Genomic DNA, 20,350 nt, shown 5'->3' on the forward strand with positions numbered 1-20,350 from the left:
AAACACATACATTCTACTCCAATCGTCTTTATTACTTAAAGTCTTTATAAAATTAGAACTGAGATGTGAAATGCCTCTTTATTCTTATCAGTGTAAGGTTCTAGTTGGCATCAGAATCAAATAAGATTAAATGGAGAGAGATTTTTACCTGATCTTGCTTGCCTGCTTTTCCTGCAGCCTTTCTTCCTGGAGCTTTTTCAAAGCAGGGAATTAAAAGAAAGTGATGTTTTTTATAGAAGTTTTATTTTGAATCTTTAAAACATCAAAAATATATAAAGAATAAGAAAAAACATACCCATGTGCCTAACACCAGCTTAATGATTTATAACAAATAGTACGATATTGTTGAAATTCCTTATTCTGATTATAAAGTATTATCCTTTAAATGTTGATAAATTATGCTGAAAGGAAAAAAGCTTCTAGAATTCATTCATTCATTCCAACCCAGGTATTATAGAACCAAGGCCAGCTGCCACAGTATCTCTATACCTTGTTACTCCTGGTCTGAACAGTGACTTGTAACTTTATTCCCCTATGACACAATTGAAGATACACAAGCCCTTCATACTCAGGGTTCTGTCTCCTGTGTATTATAAAGAGCTGTTTTGTTTCTCCCTCATTAGTAACTCTACCTCCTTTTTGACGTATAAGTGGAAGTAATGTTAAGGGTTTGGGGTGTGACTCAGTGCAGGCTTGCCTACAATGCACGAGGCCCTGGGATCTAACTCCAACACTACATACACAAACAACAACAATAACAAAAATACCTAAACAAAAGTGGTATTATTTTAGAGATAAACTAAGTAAATGTATTTTGATGTCAATACTTTGTGTTATTTATTACAAATTGCTGGGGAATACACAGTTCTCAGCAGCACAGTTAAGGAGGAGGATTGCCAGTCTTTGGCAAATATGTCCAGAAGGCATGGTGAGCCTAAAGTACCCTCTTCCCCCAAGCACATCTGAACTCTTGTATGAATTCCAAGGATCTTCACACACCTCATTTTCTTTTTTCTGCAAAAGGGGCCTGCAGGCTGAATTTGGCCTATAATGGGTTTGAATTGTCATGCTGTGTCTTAAGCAAAAACCTGAATTTAAATGCTGTTAAGAAAGGGTATCTGCTCTGCAGTTTGGCAGTGTCCACAGGACTCCTGCTGTCTTATATTAGCCTACTTCTTTTCTTTACCACATGCCTGGCCCCTTAAAGACAGATGAGTTTGCATCCTTGACTAATAAATTTGGTTTTTGATTGTGTATGGGCACTGTGTGTGTCATGGCTTTCCCTCTCCGCCATTCTATCACATCAACCCCAATCTATTTTCCTAGTAGTGCACTTTGAACTGCTGCCTCCAGTTTCTGGACCCTTTATAGCAGCCATGTCTTTGGCTGTTACTTTAAAGAGGCTACTCTATGCTGCCCTCTTTGGTATTTGCTGTGCTGTCTGGTAAGCTGATTTTAAAGATGAAAGGCATCTGTGTAAGAAAACTGACACGAATGGACTTTTGAAGAAATTATAATTTTCTTAATGTGAGAACCTCAGACTAGATGTAAAAAATAAAATCCCATTGTAAAAACCTGTAAAAATCTCATATGCTTTTGGCTTTATAAGGTCAAGAAGTTAGTTGGGCCTAAAACCAAAAGAATTTTTATGAAAATCTTCAAAACTGGATTCTGCACATTGCACCCATTGGTACTATGGAAATCTTTGACAAGAAGAAATTAATTAGCTCCTGAGTACGAAATCTGACCCACAGTATTTGGTACTGCTCTGTGAACATTTTGAGCCAGCATTTCTTCCAACTGCCAGAGCCAATCATTCACATTATTGTACCCTGTTAAACCTTCCACATATATTTTTCATGCAACAGTCAAATGATCCAGTTTGTGGAACTGTATCCCAGCCATATGCCTACTTTTTTCCACTGAATGACCTTACTTTTGGTTTAATTTGATTATCTTTCTATCCTCTTTGCTGATTTTTAAGGTTTTTATTCTAAAATACCAGATTTTCAAAAGATGTAATCATTTGAAATGTTGTCTTCTGCAAGTCTGGAAGGCATTGTTCCTCAGAGTTCTTATTCCAAAATTATTTTTATTTCTGAGAGTTCTGCTTCTGGCTTATTTATTCTCCTGTTGTGGATTCATAGAAAACATTTCTCCAAATAGAGGTTTACATGTAAGAAAGTAAATGGAAATTAATATGCAAAAAACTTCGGTGCCCTCATTTTATTTACAATGTATATCAGCCCTTATTGTTCTTATTGATACTGATGTGCACCAGGGGGCAGTTCAGTTCAACCCGTTTTCCTCAAAGAATGAGCCTGAAGGATGCAGCATAGTGTATGGAGCCAATGGACTAGAATAATTTTAAATCCTTCTTTCTTAAGGAACGAATCCTAGAATTTTACATTTTACTTCTATTGAAAGAATAAAAAGGCTATCTTCAATGCTGTTGTTTTCAACAAATTCAAAGCTTAAAAAAAGCAATTCTGGGGTGGGGCTGGGGTTGTAGCTCACTTGTAGAACATTTGCCTCCCACGTGCGGGTCCCTGGGTTCGATCCTTAGCACCACATAAAAACCTCATATGAAATAGAGGTATTATGTCCAACTACAACTTAAAAAAAAATTAAAAAAACAAACAATTCTCTGCTAACAGAAAAAGGGAGCCCTAAAGGCTTTACATCATTCACGTAGACAGTGAAATTCTGATTATGTCTACATGAGACCCGAAAGCTGGTGGCCAGCCACTTGCTGTTGATGTAGTTTTCTTCTTTCATATTTGGACCATCTGCCATAGTAGTACGGAGTACTCTCAGTCTTAGTACACTAATGCCTCATTCAGACCCTGCACACTGAGGAGCTCCACATTCCTAATGCTTTGCTTTTTGCTTCCTTAAGCAGTGTGCCTCTTTACTCATGTCAAATAATGAGGGGCTGTCCCCTACCCCAGGAGCAGGGATGCCTGAGCTGTTTGTGCACATTCTGCCTGCCACCTAGATGAGTATTGCTTGGCTTTACTCTAAAGGTGCAAAGTTCTCTTGCTGAAAGTCTAACTTCCCTGATTTTGGGGGCTTGTTTTAGGTTATCCTACTCAACCAGTTGAACAGAGGCCACTGCAGCAGATGCCTCCTCAACTCATGCAGCATGTGGCACCCCCACCACAGCCACCACAACAGCAGCCACAGCCACAAATGCCTCAGCAGCAACAGCAGCCTCCACCTTCTAGTCAGCCGCAGTCTCAGCAGCAGCAGCAACAGCAGCAACAACAACAAATGATGATGATGCTCATGATGCAGCAAGATCCCAAATCCGTTAGACTTCCAGTCTCCCAAAATGTCCATCCCCCAAGGGGACCTCTGAACCCAGACTCTCAGAGAATGCCCATGCAGCAGAGTGGCAATGTACCTGTCATGGTCAGTTTGCAAGGACCTGCCTCTGTGCCACCATCACCTGATAAACAAAGAATGCCAATGCCTGTAAATACTCCTTTGGGAAGTAATTCGAGGAAAATGGTATACCAGGAGAACCCACAGAATCCTTCTAGCTCACCTCTGGGAGAGATGTCTTCACTTCCTGAAGCAAGTGGCAGTGAAGTTCCATCGGTCTCAGGAGGCCCAAATAACATGCCTTCGCACTTAGTAGTTTCCCAGAACCAGTTACTGATGACAGGGCCCAAACCTGGACCATCACCCCTTTCAGCAACTCAAGGTGCAACTCCCCAGCAACCTCCTGTAAATTCCCTTCCCAGCTCCCATGGCCACCACTTTCCAAATGTGGCTGCTCCAACCCAGACATCTAGGCCTAAAACACCAAACAGAGCCAGCCCCAGACCCTATTATCCTCAGACACCCAACAACCGCCCTCCTAGCACAGAACCTTCAGAAATCAGTCTGTCACCAGAAAGACTCAATGCCTCCATAGCAGGACTGTTTCCTCCACAGATTAATATTCCTTTACCTCCTAGGCCAAATTTAAATAGGGGCTTTGATCAACAGGGCCTAAATCCAACAACTCTGAAGGCCATTGGGCAAGCACCTTCAAATCTTACCATGAATAATCCTTCCAATTTTGCAGCCCCACAAACTCACAAATTAGATTCTGTGGTGGTGAATTCTGGAAAGCAGCCTAATTCTGGAGCAACAAAACGAGCTAGTCCAAGCAACAGTCGCAGGTCTAGTCCTGGGTCCAGTAGGAAAACTACCCCAAGTCCTGGGAGGCAAAATTCAAAAGCCCCTAAACTTACTCTGGCATCTCAAACAAATGCAGCCCTGTTGCAAAATGTGGAGTTACCAAGAAATGTGTTGGTCAGTCCCACTCCTCTGGCCAATCCCCCTGTACCTGGGAGCTTTCCTAACAACAGTGGGCTGAATCCTCAGAATCCCACCATGCCTGTGGCTGCAGTGGGGGCTGTTCTCGAGGATAACAAGGAGAGCTTGAATATGCCTCAGGACAGTGATTGCCAGAATTCCCAGGGTAGGAAGGAGCAGGTAAATGTTGAGCTAAAAGTAGTCCCTGCCCAAGAAGTTAAAATGGTTGTCCCTGAAGATCAATCCAAAAAGGATGGGCAGCCTTCGGATCCTAACAAACTTTCCAGTGTTGAAGAGAACAAAACTTTGGTGTCTCCTGCCATGAGGGAAGCACCAACATCGTTAAGTCAACTTCTTGACAACTCTGGAGCTCCTAATGTGACCATTAAACCCCCTGGGCTTACAGATCTGGAAGTAACACCTCCATTAGTTTCAGGGGAGGACCTCAAAAAAGCACCTGTCATTGCCACACTGCAGGATCCGTCTTCTAAAGAGCCCTCTAATTCCCTAAACTTACCTCACAGTAATGAGCCGTGTTCAACCCTTGTGCATCCAGAAATGAGTGAGGTCAGTTCCAATGTTGCACCAAGCATCCCTCCAGTAATGTCAAGACCTGTCAGTTCTTCCTCCATTTCCACTCCCTTGCCCCCAAATCAAATAACTGTTTTTGTCACTTCCAATCCCATAACCACTTCAGCTAACACATCAGCAGCCCTGCCAACTCATTTGCAGTCTGCATTGATGTCAACAGTTGTCACCATGCCCAATGTGGGTAGCAAGGTTATGGTTTCTGAGGGACAGTCAGCTGCTCAGTCTAATGCCCGGCCTCAATTCATTACACCTGTCTTTATCAATTCATCCTCAATAATTCAGGTTATGAAAGGATCACAGCCAAGCACAATTCCTGCGGCCCCACTGACAACCAACTCTGGCCTGATGCCTCCCTCTGTTGCAGTTGTTGGTCCTTTACACATACCTCAGAACATAAAATTTTCTTCAGCTCCTGTACCACCTAATGCCCCCTCCAGTAGTCCTGCTTCCAACATACAGGCAAGTCGACCCTTGGTTCTTAACTCACGAGCCACTCCTGTTCAGCTTCCTTCACCTCCTTGTACATCTTCTCCAGTTGTCCCTCCTCATGTCCCTATCCAGCAAGTGAAAGAATTGAATCCAGATGAGGCCAGTCCTCAGGTGAGCACCTCAGCAGATCAGAGCACTCTCCCCTCATCACAGTCAACCACAATGGTTTCTCCCCTTCTGACCAATAGTCCAGGCTCCTCTGTCAACCGACGAAGCCCGGTCTCATCTAGTAAGGGCAAAGGAAAAGTGGACAAAATTGGCCAGATTTTGTTGACCAAGGCATGTAAGAAAGTTACAGGCTCTCTTGAAAAAGGGGAAGAGCAATATGGTGCAGATGGAGAGACTGAAGGCCAAGGGCTGGAGACCACAGCTCCTGGACTTGTGGGAACAGAGCAGTTATCCACAGAGCTGGACAGTAAAACCCCAACACCCCCAGCACCTACTCTGCTAAAAATGACCTCTAGTCCAGTGGGCCTGGGCTCTGCCTCAGCAGGACCCAGCTTGCCTGGCGGTGCTCTCCCCACCAGTATACGCTCAATAGTACCCACTCTGGTATCCTCTGAGCTCATCTCCACGACGCCGACCACAAAAAGCAATCATGGTGGCATAGCATCGGAGCCACTTGTGGGTGGCCTAGTGGAGGAGAAGGTGGGATCCCATCCAGAGCTTCTACCCAGCATAGGTATGTACTTGACCTTGGCATCACTCATAATGTCAGAGTTTTTTGATGACCTATCCCATAAGAGGAAAAGCATGATTCCTTTTCTACTTGGAGGAAGAAGAATGGGCTAAATGCCAATAGTGATAATTTTATTTATTGAAAATATGCTTTTAAATCACATGTTATGTTTATGCTCATGGACATGGTTCTCAGCTCCTAAAATAACACATTTTGTTTATATAAAAGTTTCTCAGTTTACAAGGGAGTGTTTTTACATACATTATCACATCATTTTCATATCAACCATGTTAGGTTGTCTTACCCCATTGTATGGATGAGAAGATTGAAGCTCCAAGAAGATTAGTATTTGTTCTGTCTATACTGTGAGTCTCCAGCCTGGCAGTTTCTCTTAAACATAAATGACAGCTTCTGCAGGTTCCCCTTACCATGAGGAAGACTTGCTCGCAGCTTTATCAGAGCAGGTTCTATAGCCCTGTTCTCATTGTACTCTACCTCAGGGAATATTCCCTTTCTGTCTGGGCTACCCCCAGAGAAGAGCTTTTGAGAAAATTGGGCTCCATGTTAACAGATGTGGAAGGATCAAAGTGGCAAATTGTCAGAGAGGTTTGGGTTGATAACACAGCACCAGCATTTACAGCCAGATGGAGCAGGGCAAGTTACTTGACCACTACTAACTATAAGTTTCCTTCTTTGAATTATGGGGAAAATGGTAGTTGTAAGATTTCAGTGAAGTAATTCATATAACAAGCTGAATACTAGGCTTAGAATATAACAATTGGGCCAAGTATGGTGCTGCACGCCTGTAATCCCAGAGACAGGAAGAACACAAATTCAAGGCCAGCCCCAGCAACCTAGTGAATACTTAAGCAACTTAGCAAGACCCCATCTCAATTTAAAAATAAACAGGCCAAGGATGTAGCTCAGTGGTAAAGCACACGTGGGTTTGATCCCCACAAAAACAATATAATGATTGATTAGTAAATGGTGAAAAAAAAGTGATTTCCAGTTTAAAAAAAAAATTTTAGTTGTTAATGGATCTTTATTTTATTCATTCATTTAAATGCAGTGCTGAGAATTGAACTGAGTGCCTCACACATGCTAGGCAAGTACTCTACCACTGAGCCACAAATCCCAGCCCCACAGTTTTCTTTTAATATAATCTCTTTGTAAATTTTTCCATTCCATTCATAGATAATCTAGTTCAGGATAATTCCTATGTAATGTTAAGATGAGCTAATAATGAAAGCATAGGTATCCTTATAGCCCCTCTCCTTCCTGTCTCTGGTTTCCCACCCTTGCTTCCTCCTCTTCTTCCTTCCTAGAGGCATAAGATGCAGAAGCTCCATTTCCCCAGAGACTAATCAGTCCCACATTCTCAAGAGCTGGGAGGGCCTCTGCAATATCCAAAGCCAGTACCTGTCTTATTTATGCAGTTAAAATGCTTTGAGTGCCTACCACTCAGTGATAAGCACTCAGGAGTAGGGGCAGAAAGAACACAAGTTTCAGGGTATAATCAGAGTTCAAATTTTAGTTCCACTGGTTACAGTCAGGTAAGTTCCTTGTACTTTACCTGTAAAATAGAGATTGTAATTCCTACCTCTCTGAATTTATACAAAGATTCAATAAAAGTTTTTAACGTCCAGTGACCAGAATGCTATCTCATGTAGAACTCTAGAAAAGCTAATTCCCCTCATCTGCCTCTTCACCTCAGTGTTAAAAGGTACAGGGAGAGACAAAGATTTTTTGGATTTTGCTGCCTCAGTAGAAGACAAAGATTTTACAGGATGAGCACTCTTTTGTTTCTTTTTCAAGTTTTGTTGATGTTGGTGACCATAAGAATTAAAAAGAAACCTGGTATGATTTAAATATTCTCTTTTATTAAATATTTTTATTTCTTTTTTCAGGGAACTTCTCCCTCTGGTACGAAAAGAATGATGAGAAGTAATTAGAAAATATTTTTATTTGGGAGATATAAAAATAAGAGAAATATATAAATTTTGAGGAGATGAACCAGCAGTGGGAAAAAGTTCTCAGTTTTAGTTATGGCCACCCACTTTGCTTATAGTGATTGTTTCTATTCTTTTTCAAGGGACTTCTGTGCTTTTACCTTGAAAATGTGAGAAAACAATACTGAAGTTAAAAGTAGAAGTTAAGGTATAGTTTTAAGCTTTATCAGATAAGCATCAATGATAAATTCTTAACCAAATATATTATTGACTGCTTTATTAAGCAGGAGAAGAAATCCAAAATTCAGTTTCCGTAAGAGGGAACCTACTGTTGCAGTGTTTACTTAAGATTCAAGTATCAAGGTGGGAGGACACACCCTTGAATGACTATGGCATATCTTTTCCTTTAATCTTTGCCATATGATCCAGAAAGTTTCTGTTCTAGAGTGTGTCATTTATTCCATTCCATTCCTCAAGGCCTGAGTTCTTTCTGTTCTTCAAAGGCTAATTCTGACATTTTTCCCTTAATATGCCTTCAGATATCTCAACCTAGAATTGAACTCCATTACTTAGGACTCCCATGGCACTTTATGTATAATCTTCATGTGACATCACAGTGCACTCTAGTGTATCACATGTATTTATCATTAATACCAAACTGGGTTCTTGATATGAAGGATGTAATTTGGTCTCTAAGTGTTTGTGGTACAGTACCTTGGCTCTAGACAAAAGTTCTTTATAACTATTTGTTACACAGGTAAATAATATCAGATTGACTTACTCAGTAAGTATGGATTGCATACTTGCTTTATGCCCATCACTCTTGTTAGGTGCTATAGAAAAGTACAAAATTATATGATAGTTTTAGTTCTCAAGGAATATAGTCTGAGGAAAGGTAAGGCAGGAGTTTTAAAAAGCTAAGGTGAATGGTATAATCTAAAAATGACTTGGATTTTCTAGTAAGACATGCTTTCCCTCAAAAGGCAAAAAGTATGTCAAGCGTGGTGGAACACACCTATAATCCCAGCCACTCAGGAGCCTGAGGCCAGAGGAACACGAGTTCAAAGCTAGCCTCAACAACTTAGTGAGGCTCTGATCAATTTAGTGAGACCCTGTCTTTAAATATAAAATAAAAAGGACTGGGAATGTGTTTAGTGGTTGAGTGTCCCTAGGTTCAATCCTCAGTACTAAAAAAAAAAAAAAAAAAAAGGAAGCAAAAAATGTAAGTGCAAATCTTTTCATGGCCATTTCCTTTCTTGATCTTTACATACGTAAAGAGGAAAAACATTCTTAAGTGATACTCTTTGTTACTTAGTGGTATACTAGTTGATTTGTTAAGTAAATTTTACTTGTAATTTCAAGGTCAGTGTCAAGTACTCACTCTAAGAGTAAGGTGTTTAAGCAAATAGGTCCTTGATTCAGTTAATGCATTTTGTTTTATTTAGAAAAAAAAGTGAAAGGTCTGTAATTTTTTTTTTCTTGCCCTAGCCCCTTCACAGAATTTAGTTCCAAAGGATACTCCAGCCACAGCACTGCAGGGGCCTGTTGCCAGATCAGGTAAGACATGTGTAGGAAAATCTTCTTGGAATGGAATGGGTCACATATGAAGGAACTACTTTTGTCCTCAGTGTCACATGTTCTTATACCAGAAAGTGGCTGGACATGTCTTATTTGTTTGCTTTCAGGCAGACTTCCATTTAGTGGCAGAACTTCTGCAGTATATTTTGAGGTTATTTTTCCCAACAGCTTGCTCTCTTACACATTTGTAATATCAACATCAAGAAAGGCATCTCTGTGCTCATTGTCAGTCTCCCACCCAGTCATGAGTGGTTCCAACTGCAGAGTTGGCCCTGTTCCTGACCCAGGCACCTACAGTTGACATCTGACTATATGGCATAAAGTGATTTACTGGGGTGGCAAGCACCAAATAATACACCAAAATAATGATTGCATCATCATGAAATCAGTGGAGGCTTATTCAAAGAAACTCCGCCGCAGTGCGGTAGTCATTCCTCTGGGGAGGCAGTCATTTCAATCATCTCTAGATGGCTTAGTTTCTCCCCATGACCAAGATATTGTAAATAGCCCTAGGGATGATGTTTCTGAAAGGAAGAGTCCATGGTAATCTGACAGATGATTGCTATGGGATGCTGGGTCAGCTCTGAAGACATGAGGATCTTGATTGACAATAGTAGCACTTGTTCTGCATTCATGGGTTAGACTGCAGAAGCAGATGAGTATCATAGGTAGTACAGTTTAGTCTTGCCTCTGTCTTTGTCACTGGAGCTTGACTGAGGGATAGAAGGAGGAGAAAATGTGTGACTGGTTCCCACAAAGAGATTAGAATATCATGGAAGGTATACATTTAACAAAATTAGTAAGAAAAGGCAACATAACCATATTCAATTCTAAGAGTAGTAGCCAATAGAAATAAAAAGTTATTTTAAAACTTGCTTCAGGGTGCTACAACCTGTATGATGGATAGGACTTCCACCCGCACACACTAGAAAGAATTAGACCTCTGAACAGAATGTATGAGCAAAAAACATTTCATTTGCTCAAATTCTTTTCTGTGCTGCCAGCTGCCTACATGATAACTGGCATTATGGTGAAAATTTTGAAGAGTAGAAACAGAACAAATTATTCAGAAAAGGACTGGCTGGGGTTGTTACTCAATGGTAAAGCTCTTGCCTCGCACATGTGAGGCACTGGGTTCAATTCTCAGCACCACATAAAAATAAATAAATGAAAGGTCCGTTGACAACTAAAAAAAAATAATTTATTCAGAAAAGGGATTAAATGGTAAAACTTTTTTTCATAAGAATAAGAGATTTGGGGGCTGGGGATGTGGCTCAAGCGGTAGCGCGCTCGCCTGGCATGCGTGCGGCCCGGGTTCGATCCTCAGCACCACATACCAACAAAGATGTTGTGTCCGCCGAGAACTAAAAAATAAATATTAAAAATTCTCTCTCTTTCTCCTCTCTCACTCTCTCTTTAAAAAAAACAAAAAAAACAACAACAACAAAAAAAAAGAATAAGAGATTTGGGCTGGGGCTGGGGCTCAGTGGCAGAGAGCTTGCCTCGAACATGTAAGGCACCAGGTTTGATCCTCAGCACCACATAAAAATAAATAAATAAATAAAGATATTATGTTCACCTACAACTAAAAAAAAAATAGTTTAAAAAAATAATAAGAGATTTAAAAAGGAAAGGGAATTCCATTTCTTGCCCCACCTCTTTACTCCAGAAAATGAGCTTTGCTATTATCATTTTTTTTTCTTTCTCTCAGAATAATTGGCTGAAAAACTCTGTTCCTTTTTAAAGTTTGTCTTAAATGAATCTCCTTAAGCCAGATGTGGTGGCACACACCTATAATCCCAGCAACCAGGAGGCTAAAACAGGAAGACCGAAAGTTCAAGGACAGTCTCAGCAACTTAATGAGATCCTGTCTCAAAATAAAAAAATTAAAAGAGCTGGGGACGTAGCTCAATGGTAAAGAACCTTTGAGGTCAATTCTCAGTACCAAAAATAAAATATAAATCTCCTTAAAATATCCTCAGAGCCCTCTACTTATATCAGTTATCAGTTATATAAATATTTATTTTTATTCTTTTTAGTTATACATGACGATATAATGTATTTTGGCATAGTATACATACATGGAGTATAACTTCCCATTCTAGTGGCTATACGTGATGTGGAGTTACACTGATCATGTATTCATATATGAACATAGGAAAGTTATGTCTGGTTCATTCTACTGTCTTTCCTACTCCCATCCCCCTTCCCTTCCCTTTATTTTCCCTTTGTCTAATCCAATGAACTTCTGTTCTCCCTAGCCGCATCATTGTGTGTTAGCATCCACATATCAGAGCATTTGGCCTTTGGTTTTTTGGGATTGGCTTCAAACCAGGCACTCTGACTTCACTGCCTTCAAGAAGGTTACCATGTACTCAGTAAAGCAACTTAGATATGTACACCAAGTATGAGGTACTTGAATTTCCTAAATGGAAAAACAGGTGCAGGGCCATGGGAGGCCAGAGGCAGTACAGATCACTGCCGTCTGGTGCCATCAGGGAGGGGCTTTTGTGGAAGATGAAGCTATCTAAACTCACATACTAAAGGAAGCAGACGTTTTCTCCTGCTGTTGAGAAGTGTTTAATAAACTCGGGGTACTCATTGACATAAAACTCTGCTAGACAAATCATTGAGACTGTCTTTTCTTAGAGGGCATTGCTGGAAGGTTGAAAAAAAGGGATGTGATGGAGTCTGTGGGCGGTATCTCAAAGCAAGGCACTCTGCCCTCCACAGCTCAATGAGGAAGTTGTTTGGAGAAAAATGCATCCATAATAGATGTTCAAGACATGTTTGAAGATTGCTGTCTTTTTTTAAAAAGTGCATGAGGGTGATGATATTTAAAGAATGAAAACAGTCTTTTCTATATGAAAGGAAGAGACTTATTTTACTAACATAGTTGTAGCTGGGTGAAATATGAACCAGGCACTGTGAAATTTAGTTCTGTTGATCCAAACAGGATTATTTCACAGTATGAAGTAGAAATAAAAATAGACCAAGTAGGTGTCTTATATTCCCAACAAACCAAATTGGGTTCATGCCAACTTTTGTCTCAGTACCATTTAGGGTGAAACCCTGGGCATAGAGACCCATTAGCCTAATTAGGACATTCAGAATTGTCATAGACACCTAGCATCTCCCTGTGGACATTTAGACCAGCATCTTACACGTCTCATGTCTGTCCTTTGTATTTTTGACAGAACTCGAGGCAAATGCTGCCATAGTCTCTGGACAAAGGTAAGATGATCATTTCTGCAGATTAACATGACCATAGTATAAGCCTCTTTGAAGGGTGTCAGCTTTTGTAGTCTTTAAACCTATTTTCACCTTGTCCTTTTCCTGCACTCTTGTAGCAGTCTGTTTTACTGCTCATGTAGAGAGCTGCTATGAGTCCTAACCCTTCAGAGGTAACATTTTTCTTGATAAAATTAGGTCTCTCTCTACCATTTGTGGTTGTTCTGAAAACTGAATAACATGTTTAGCATTCAACATGGAAAATAAATAGTAAGTATTCAATGTATGGGAGCTGTTGTCCTAAGTGTCACTAAGAATTCTTGCATTCTACCATCTGAAGTATATCTGTTGGATCCTCAAGGAAAAGAGAGAGAAAACCAGGTAGGGTCTGACCCCATACATGGTTTGTTCTGTTAATTATGCAGCCCCACATAATTTAACAAAATGAAGCACGTTTGTGTCTTCAACCTCATTAGCACCATGGAGAGAAATGTCTTCCAAATGTCATTCTTTTTTCTGTGTTGTAAGAGTATGGTACTGGGGATTGAACCCGGGACCTCATGCATGTTAGAGAAGCACTCTACCGGGCTGGGGATGTGGCTCAAGCGGTAGTGCGCTCACCTGGCATGCGTGTGACCCGGGTTCGATCCTCAGCACCACATACAAACAAAGATGTTGTGTCCGCTGAAAACTAAAAATTAAATATTAAAAAATTCTCTCTCTCTTAAAAAAAAAAAAGAAAAAGAAAAGCACTCTACCACTGAGCTATATCCCCAGCCCTTTTTATTTTTCATTTTGATACAGAGTCTTACACTAGTTGCTAGCCTCAAACTTGTGTTCCTCCTACTTCAGCCTCTCGAGTAACTGGGATTACAAGTGTGCACCACCATGCCTGGCTAGTCATCCCTTTTTCATCTGGGAAGGAACTAGATAACATTTTAAAGAATTTCTGATATTTGTACAGCAACTTAGTTTATAAAACTCCTTTACAGTCATTTTCTCATTTAATCTTCATATCAGCCACATAAGGAGGCAATAATAGCCAACATTTATTTGAATTCTATTTCTTTTCATATTTTGGGCTACAAACTCCCTAATTGTATTATCTTACTTGATTTTTACAGTGTCTATTAGGAAAAATAAATTCTATCTTATAAGAGGAATCTAAAGCCCAGAGAGGTTAACTGAATTGTCCAATTCACGGATTTAGTAAAGGATGAAGCTGAGATTCAATACAGTCTTTCTGACTCCAGAGCCCTCGCCTTTAATCTCTGTATTGTAGCAGAAAAAAAAATGGATTTACAGATCTAGAGTCGGATGCATAGAGAGAATTAAATATCATATCTGATAAAAGTATCTTTCCTACTTGACCCCTGGTCATCTGATTCCAAATTCAATGCTATTCCGGCTTTACCACTCTGCTTTGTCTCAGGTTTCATTTGGACTGAGCCAGTGTTCGAATTCATTTGCATTTCTCAAACATACACCAACTATTTGTCTAGAGAAAGAAACTACTCAGACAAAAAAATACCTTATGGGATTTGTTTCAGAGCTGTCTGAGCATTAACCATATAAACATAAGGACATTATTACCTTGGCTTTTGTTTTACCAGCAGAAAGAGGCCCCCCCATATATAATCTTCCTTCCTCAGAATGTTTGTCTTCTAGGATCCCAGCCAGAAAGCCATCCTTACAACCTCTAAAAGGTGTTAATCCTCTTGACTTGTAATTCCACCCCAGCTCTAGTCTAGCCTGTCTTTGACTTGCTTCAGCTTGTGTTTGGGTGTGAAGTGGTTGTTGTACTTAAAGCAGGGTAGTAAACAGTGTAGCCTAGTTCCTACCCGTGGTGCTACTATGAAGGATCTTCTGGTAGGAGTGAACAGTGAAGGGGAATAGATAACTGGTAATCACCAGTTTGTGCCCTTAAGTATCCCAAAATCTAATAGAGCACCCAAGACATTAAAATATGTGCTATATAATCTGATGGGAGCTAAAGAATACCAGATACAGACTGTGAACTCAAAAGACAGAAGAGATAACTCTGCTTGGGAAATGAAGCATAAAAGATTTCCCAGAAGAGGTGGTCTTTGACCACTTTTGTTTTGTTAATATTATTTTTTCTCCAATTCTATGCCTTTTCAGTTCCAATAATATTTAATTAACTTCTTTTTTGTTTTCTGGTTTTAGTATGCATTTTTTGAACCATGAAATAGTAATAGTTTATAAAGAAAGTTTCAAATTCAGATCATAGGGCTGGGGTTGTGGCTCAGTGGTAGAGCACTCGCCTAGCACGTATGAGGCCCTGGGTTCGATTCTCACCACCACATAAAAATAAATAAATAAAATTAAAAAAAAAACAAAACGACATCAAATTCAGATCATAGAATTATAGATAAAATAACTTACCAGGAAACCAATGTTCCTATAATTCAGTAATATTCACTGTATGTATTTTAGTTCACCATTTTCTAGTCCTCTTCACAGACCATGCATACAGATATATTATGCCCAATATATGTGTGTGTGTGTGTGTGTGTGTGTGTGTATATATATATATATATATTTCTTATTCATTCATATGTAGACACCTATATACTCAATATATATTGTAATGAAAATAGAATTTTATTATTCATAATATTGGTAACTTTTTCCTCCACATAATAATGTATCATGAGACCCTGTCTCAAAATAAAAATTAAAAAGGGCTGGGGATGTAGCTCAGTGGTAGAGCATCACTGGGTTCAGTCCCCAATATGAATGCTCACAGACACAAATAATGATTTAAGTTTATCATAAAATCATCTTATACAACATGATTTTTCATGATTGCATATGGATGTGCCATAATTTAGTTAATCTATTATTGTTAGGCATTTAGGTATTCTGTTTCCACTAGTACAAATAAAGCATTTTAATATCTTTGTGTGTAATTAGAGCTCTGTAAAAAGATTTGTTGCCTGGGCTGCAGTTGTGGCTCAGTGGTAGAGCGCTTGCCTAGCATGTGTGAGGCACTGGGTTCAATCCCCAGCATCACATAAAAATAAGTAAATTAAATAAAGGTATTGTGTCCATCTACAGTTAAAAATGCTTAAAAAAAAGATTTGTTTCCTAAGGCAAAATAGAAATGTAATTTCTGAGACAAAGGATTTTTGTCCGTTTTTCTCAACCTCAACATCATTTACATTCTGGACCAGATAACTCTTTATTGTAGGGGACTGTCTTATGCATTGTAGGGTTATAGCAGTATCCCTGGACCCCATGCAAATGATGTTAGTAGCACTTCTCCCAAGTCATGTCAATCAGAAATATTTCCAGAGGTCTGCACATGTAGCTCAGTGGTAGAGCACTCACCTACCATGCATAAAGACCTGGGTTAAGTATCCAGGTCTATTAAGAAAAAAAAAAATATGTCTCTAGACATTGTGAAATGTCCCCTAAGAGGCAAAGTTGAGAACTATTGAGTTTATACTCCATCAGGAATGTATGAAAATATTTTTTTTCACTCTATCCTCAATAATAATAGATCTTCACATACTAAAAAAGGAGGCTTGAGATTGGGACAATTAATACTACCAAGGTAGCAATGTATTGTGAATATATTTCCATAATGTGACTTGTACCATTATCTGACTATAATAGACTCATAGTAAATGCCAATATAGTTTGCAGTGTCCTAGATTTTGGATGCTGTTTAAGTTATTAGCAGTTTTCAAACAATTATTAAACACAAAAAGTATTTAATGACTCAAAAAAAATCACAAAATCCAAAATCTTAGTTTTTAAAGGGAAGTATTATTACTTTAGAAAGAGGGATGAGGAAGTTTTGGGGGAGGTTTGTCCTCAATTCTTAAGACAGTTACCTGTCTTTGAAGAATTTCACCAGCATGTGCTTTAGTATTTATTTTCACTAGCAAGCTAGACTAACTAAATTCTCAATAGTAGAGAAGTTCATGCTTATTGTCCCAGTGGCAGAATATTTTCTCTCCAGAACGAGATAACCTCCTACCTTATGAATTAAACACTCTGAAGAGTCACTTTTAGTGTGACTTGTTTCCTTCACCTCCTTGGAAACTTTGTGCTTCCCTTTGTCAGCAGTGAGCCAAAAGAGATTGTTGAAAAGTCCAAAACCCCAAGCCGAAGAAACTCCCGAACTGAAGAGCCAACTGTGGCTTCTGAAAGTGTGGAAAATGGACATCGTAAGCGATCCTCCCGACCTGCTTCAGCCTCCAGCTCAACTAAAGGTTAGCAGTGGACTGTGGTACGATGCATGGGTCACATAGAGGAGGAGGGTCTCTATCACAGCAGCAGAGGACTTTGTCCTTCTTCACTCTTACCCCTTAAATTTGTCAGGTTATTTTGATTTCTACTACTTGTTTGATCCTTTCTTTGTTTATTCATTTAACTAAATGTTTTGTGTGTGTGTGCACAAGAGCAACAAACATTGCTAGAAAAACAAACAGGGCAGATTGACCTCACTTTAAATTCATGGTCACTCACTTCAGATAGGTCTTACATATGGCCCAGCCATCTTTCTACAATTCTGTGATCAGTTCTCTTATTAATTACTTCACTGAGAAAATGGAACTTTCAACTTCCCACTACTAAGACATTAATTTACTAGCAGCCTTCTTTGTTCCTACCACGATAGAGTAGCTGGCCAAGGCCAATTCCTCCACCTGTGCCATTGATCCTATCTTTTGTGACCTCAGGAAACTTATACTAACAACATCCTCTTCTCCATTGACTACTGTCTAATTTTTTAATTAACTCTTCTTTTCGCTTCTGTGACCCAGAACTCTCAATCACTTCTGCTTCCTCTCTGGCTGCTCCTTATCTTTCTCCATATCCAGCTAGTAGATGTTGACTTACCTCAAACTTTGATCCTAAGTCTCCTTTTCTCTTTAATGAATATTTTCCCCCAATTGGTCTTTATGCCTTCCTCCTTTAGTTACAACCTTTTACAGATGAGTCTAAAATTTATGTTGCTAGCTGGGCATGGTTGTACCCACCTCTAATCCCAGCAACTCAGGAGGCTGAGGCAGGAGGAGCTCAAGTTCAAGGATAGCCTTGGCAACTTAGTGAGATCCTATCTCAAAATAAAAATAAGAAGGACTGGGGATATAGCTCAGTGGTAGAACACTGCTGGATTCAATCCCCAGTATCACAAAAAGGAAAAAAAAATGCATTTCTAAGATCTCCTAGAGATCTTAGACACTTGTGATTTTCACCTCTGATGTCAGGTCCTTTTATACTATTCCTCATCTCAGTGAATGGCACCAATGAGTATCCGTTAAGCAAGACTTCCCTGAGAGCCCTTTCTCTCTCACATCAGATTCAATCCAAAAAGCTGTTAATTTTATCTCGGGTGACCCAAATCCAGATACTTTTTTCCAACTCCATTGCTGCCCACTATCATAAAACCTTTCAATGATTCACCATTGTAATTAGGATTAAAGTCTAAAAGCCTCATCATGATTCACAAAGGTCCTGGGCAGTCTAGCCCCTGTCATACCCGCTCAGTGTTATCTCACCTCCCTCAGCAACTAGGACATGCTGTCCTCATCCCTCTCATCACAAGGCCTGTGCATATGTTATAGCTGTTGCAGGAAGTGCTCTTCCTACCTCTCTTCTTTTCCTTAATGTCCCACTCTTCCCACTTACCTTAGCTCAGTTGTTACTGTTATGAGGGATCACAGCACCAAATTCTTCTCTGTCATAAAAACACAGCTATAATTTTATACCTGTTTGTGTAATAGGTAATTATTATTAGAGTAGGAGATCATGTCTGCTGATGATCACCACTGTTTGTTCACCATTGTATGTCTAGTGCCTAATCAGAAAAGTGTCAGTCAGTAATTATTAAATGAATAATCATCTATCAAATATATATTAAGAATTTACTACGGGGCTGGGGATGTGGCTCAAGTGGTAGCGCGCTCGCCTGGTATGCGTGCGGCCCGGGTTCAATCCTCAGCACCACATACAAACAAAGATGTTGTGTCTGCCAATAACTAAAAGAAATAAATATTAAAAAATTCTCTCTCTCTCTCTCTCTTTCTCCTCTTTCAAAAATAAAAAATAATTTACTAGGGCTGGGGTTGTGGCTCAGTGGTTGAGCGCTTGCCTAGCATGTGTGAGGCACTGGGTTCGATTCTCAGCACCACATATAAATAAATAAATGTCCAACAACAACTAATAAAGTATTAAAAAAAAAAGAATCTACTAGATTCCAGACCCAGGGGTATAATAGTGAAAATACATTTTTTGTATTTCACCACATTGAAAGATAAATTTTAATACAGGGTGTTAAGTGTTAGATGCTATGATGGCAAAATCACATGGTACTATAAGAGCACATGGGTAGGATCCTTGCTTCTCTACAAGGTCAGAGAAGACTTTTTTGGAGAAACGAATGTTTAGCTGAAACCTAAAGACTGAAAATGCTGTGTGTGTTCAGTGGAGTATTCTAGGCAAAAGATCTAGCATGTGCAAAGGCCCAGATCTGAGAGAGGGTCTGCTACTTCATGCTCTCAGGAAATGTGCTGAGCTTGACTAGTTTGTAGAAGAGCTGGAATCCTGGCTGAGTACCTGCTATCAGCAGGACTGCTGAGAAATGGCCAAGTACCATTTGGTACATACAGATCCTAGCATACCAACAACATCAAAAACTGACCTGAGGACTCAGCTGTTGTTGCCAGGTCATGTTTCTGGGCAGGAATGTTGTAATGCCTCAAAAGTGCCCCTGGAAGTAAGCCACAAGTCTACAGGTCATATATAGGTAAAACAAAGATATTTAAAGTAATAATACCACCTTACTTCGGCCTGCTGGAGAGTGAGGGGAGAAGTTACAGAGCCTTCTTTCCTTCCAGTCATACTGTGTACACCACAGGCAGGGTCCTCTTACATATCCTCACTTTAGATACAGAAATGAAGCCAAAAACTTTCTTTCTCCTCCTAATCAGAAACTTCTTTGGAAAGAGCATGCCTTTTGACATATTTAAGTATTGAACTTGAAACATGAAAGGAAAGGTGTATGGAGTTCCATAGGAAAATCCACCTCCCCTCAGTTCTGCATGTCCTTATAGCCTTTCATTTTCCTAAAGAATTAACATTTTCTAAGCAATTGAGTATGGTCTATATTTAATTACTTTTAAACAAGCAGCCAGGCATGGTGTGCACACCTATAATCTCAGCAGCTCAGGATACCAAAGCAGGAGGATTGCAAGTTCAAACCCAGCCTCAGCAATTTAGCAAGGCCCTAAATAAGCAATTTAGTGAAAGACTGTCTCAAAGTAAAAATAAAATAAAGATGTCACACACCAGAGTTTTGGAAACTTTGGCCTGAGCCCAGAGCCTCAAGGTACTAATAAAGTAATTTACAGTGCACCAGAAAGAATCTCAGAAACAGCTGGGACAGATGCTCAAATTAGAACCACTCTGCAGAGAACTGCCAGCCAAGAGCTGGAAAGCTAGAACCATCTTTCCAGCTTTTCTGAGGGTTAGAGGTTTGGGAGGTAGGAAA

The 20,350-nt window shown here is 39.7% G+C and overlaps 1 protein-coding gene and 1 long non-coding RNA gene across 8 annotated transcripts in view; one reads left to right on the plus strand and one right to left on the minus strand.

The window, feature by feature from the left end:
* NCOA6 (nuclear receptor coactivator 6) overlaps positions 1-20,350 on the plus strand; it is a 97,200-nt gene that overhangs the window by 69,951 nt on the left and 6,899 nt on the right. For 6 of the 7 annotated variants that reach the window (XM_081292438.1, XM_081292439.1, XM_081292440.1 and 3 more), the window contains 4 exons: positions 3,083-6,070; positions 9,505-9,573; positions 12,792-12,828; positions 16,921-17,069. In XM_081292438.1, the coding sequence (XP_081148564.1) occupies positions 3,083-6,070; positions 9,505-9,573; positions 12,792-12,828; positions 16,921-17,069 (3,243 nt within the window). The remainder of the gene's footprint in view (positions 1-3,082; positions 6,071-9,504; positions 9,574-12,791; positions 12,829-16,920; positions 17,070-20,350) is intronic. The other variant, XM_081292437.1, reaches the window with a different exon arrangement.
* On the minus strand, positions 9,908-16,967 carry LOC308647934. The gene is made up of 2 exons (XR_014021736.1): positions 16,835-16,967; positions 9,908-10,307 (listed from the first exon to the last, which is right to left on the minus strand). It is a non-coding gene; the product is annotated as an uncharacterized lncRNA (long non-coding RNA).

This window comes from Spermophilus citellus (assembly GCF_964194105.1).
Source record: "Spermophilus citellus genome assembly, chromosome: 4".
Taxonomy (NCBI): Eukaryota; Metazoa; Chordata; class Mammalia; order Rodentia; family Sciuridae; genus Spermophilus; species Spermophilus citellus.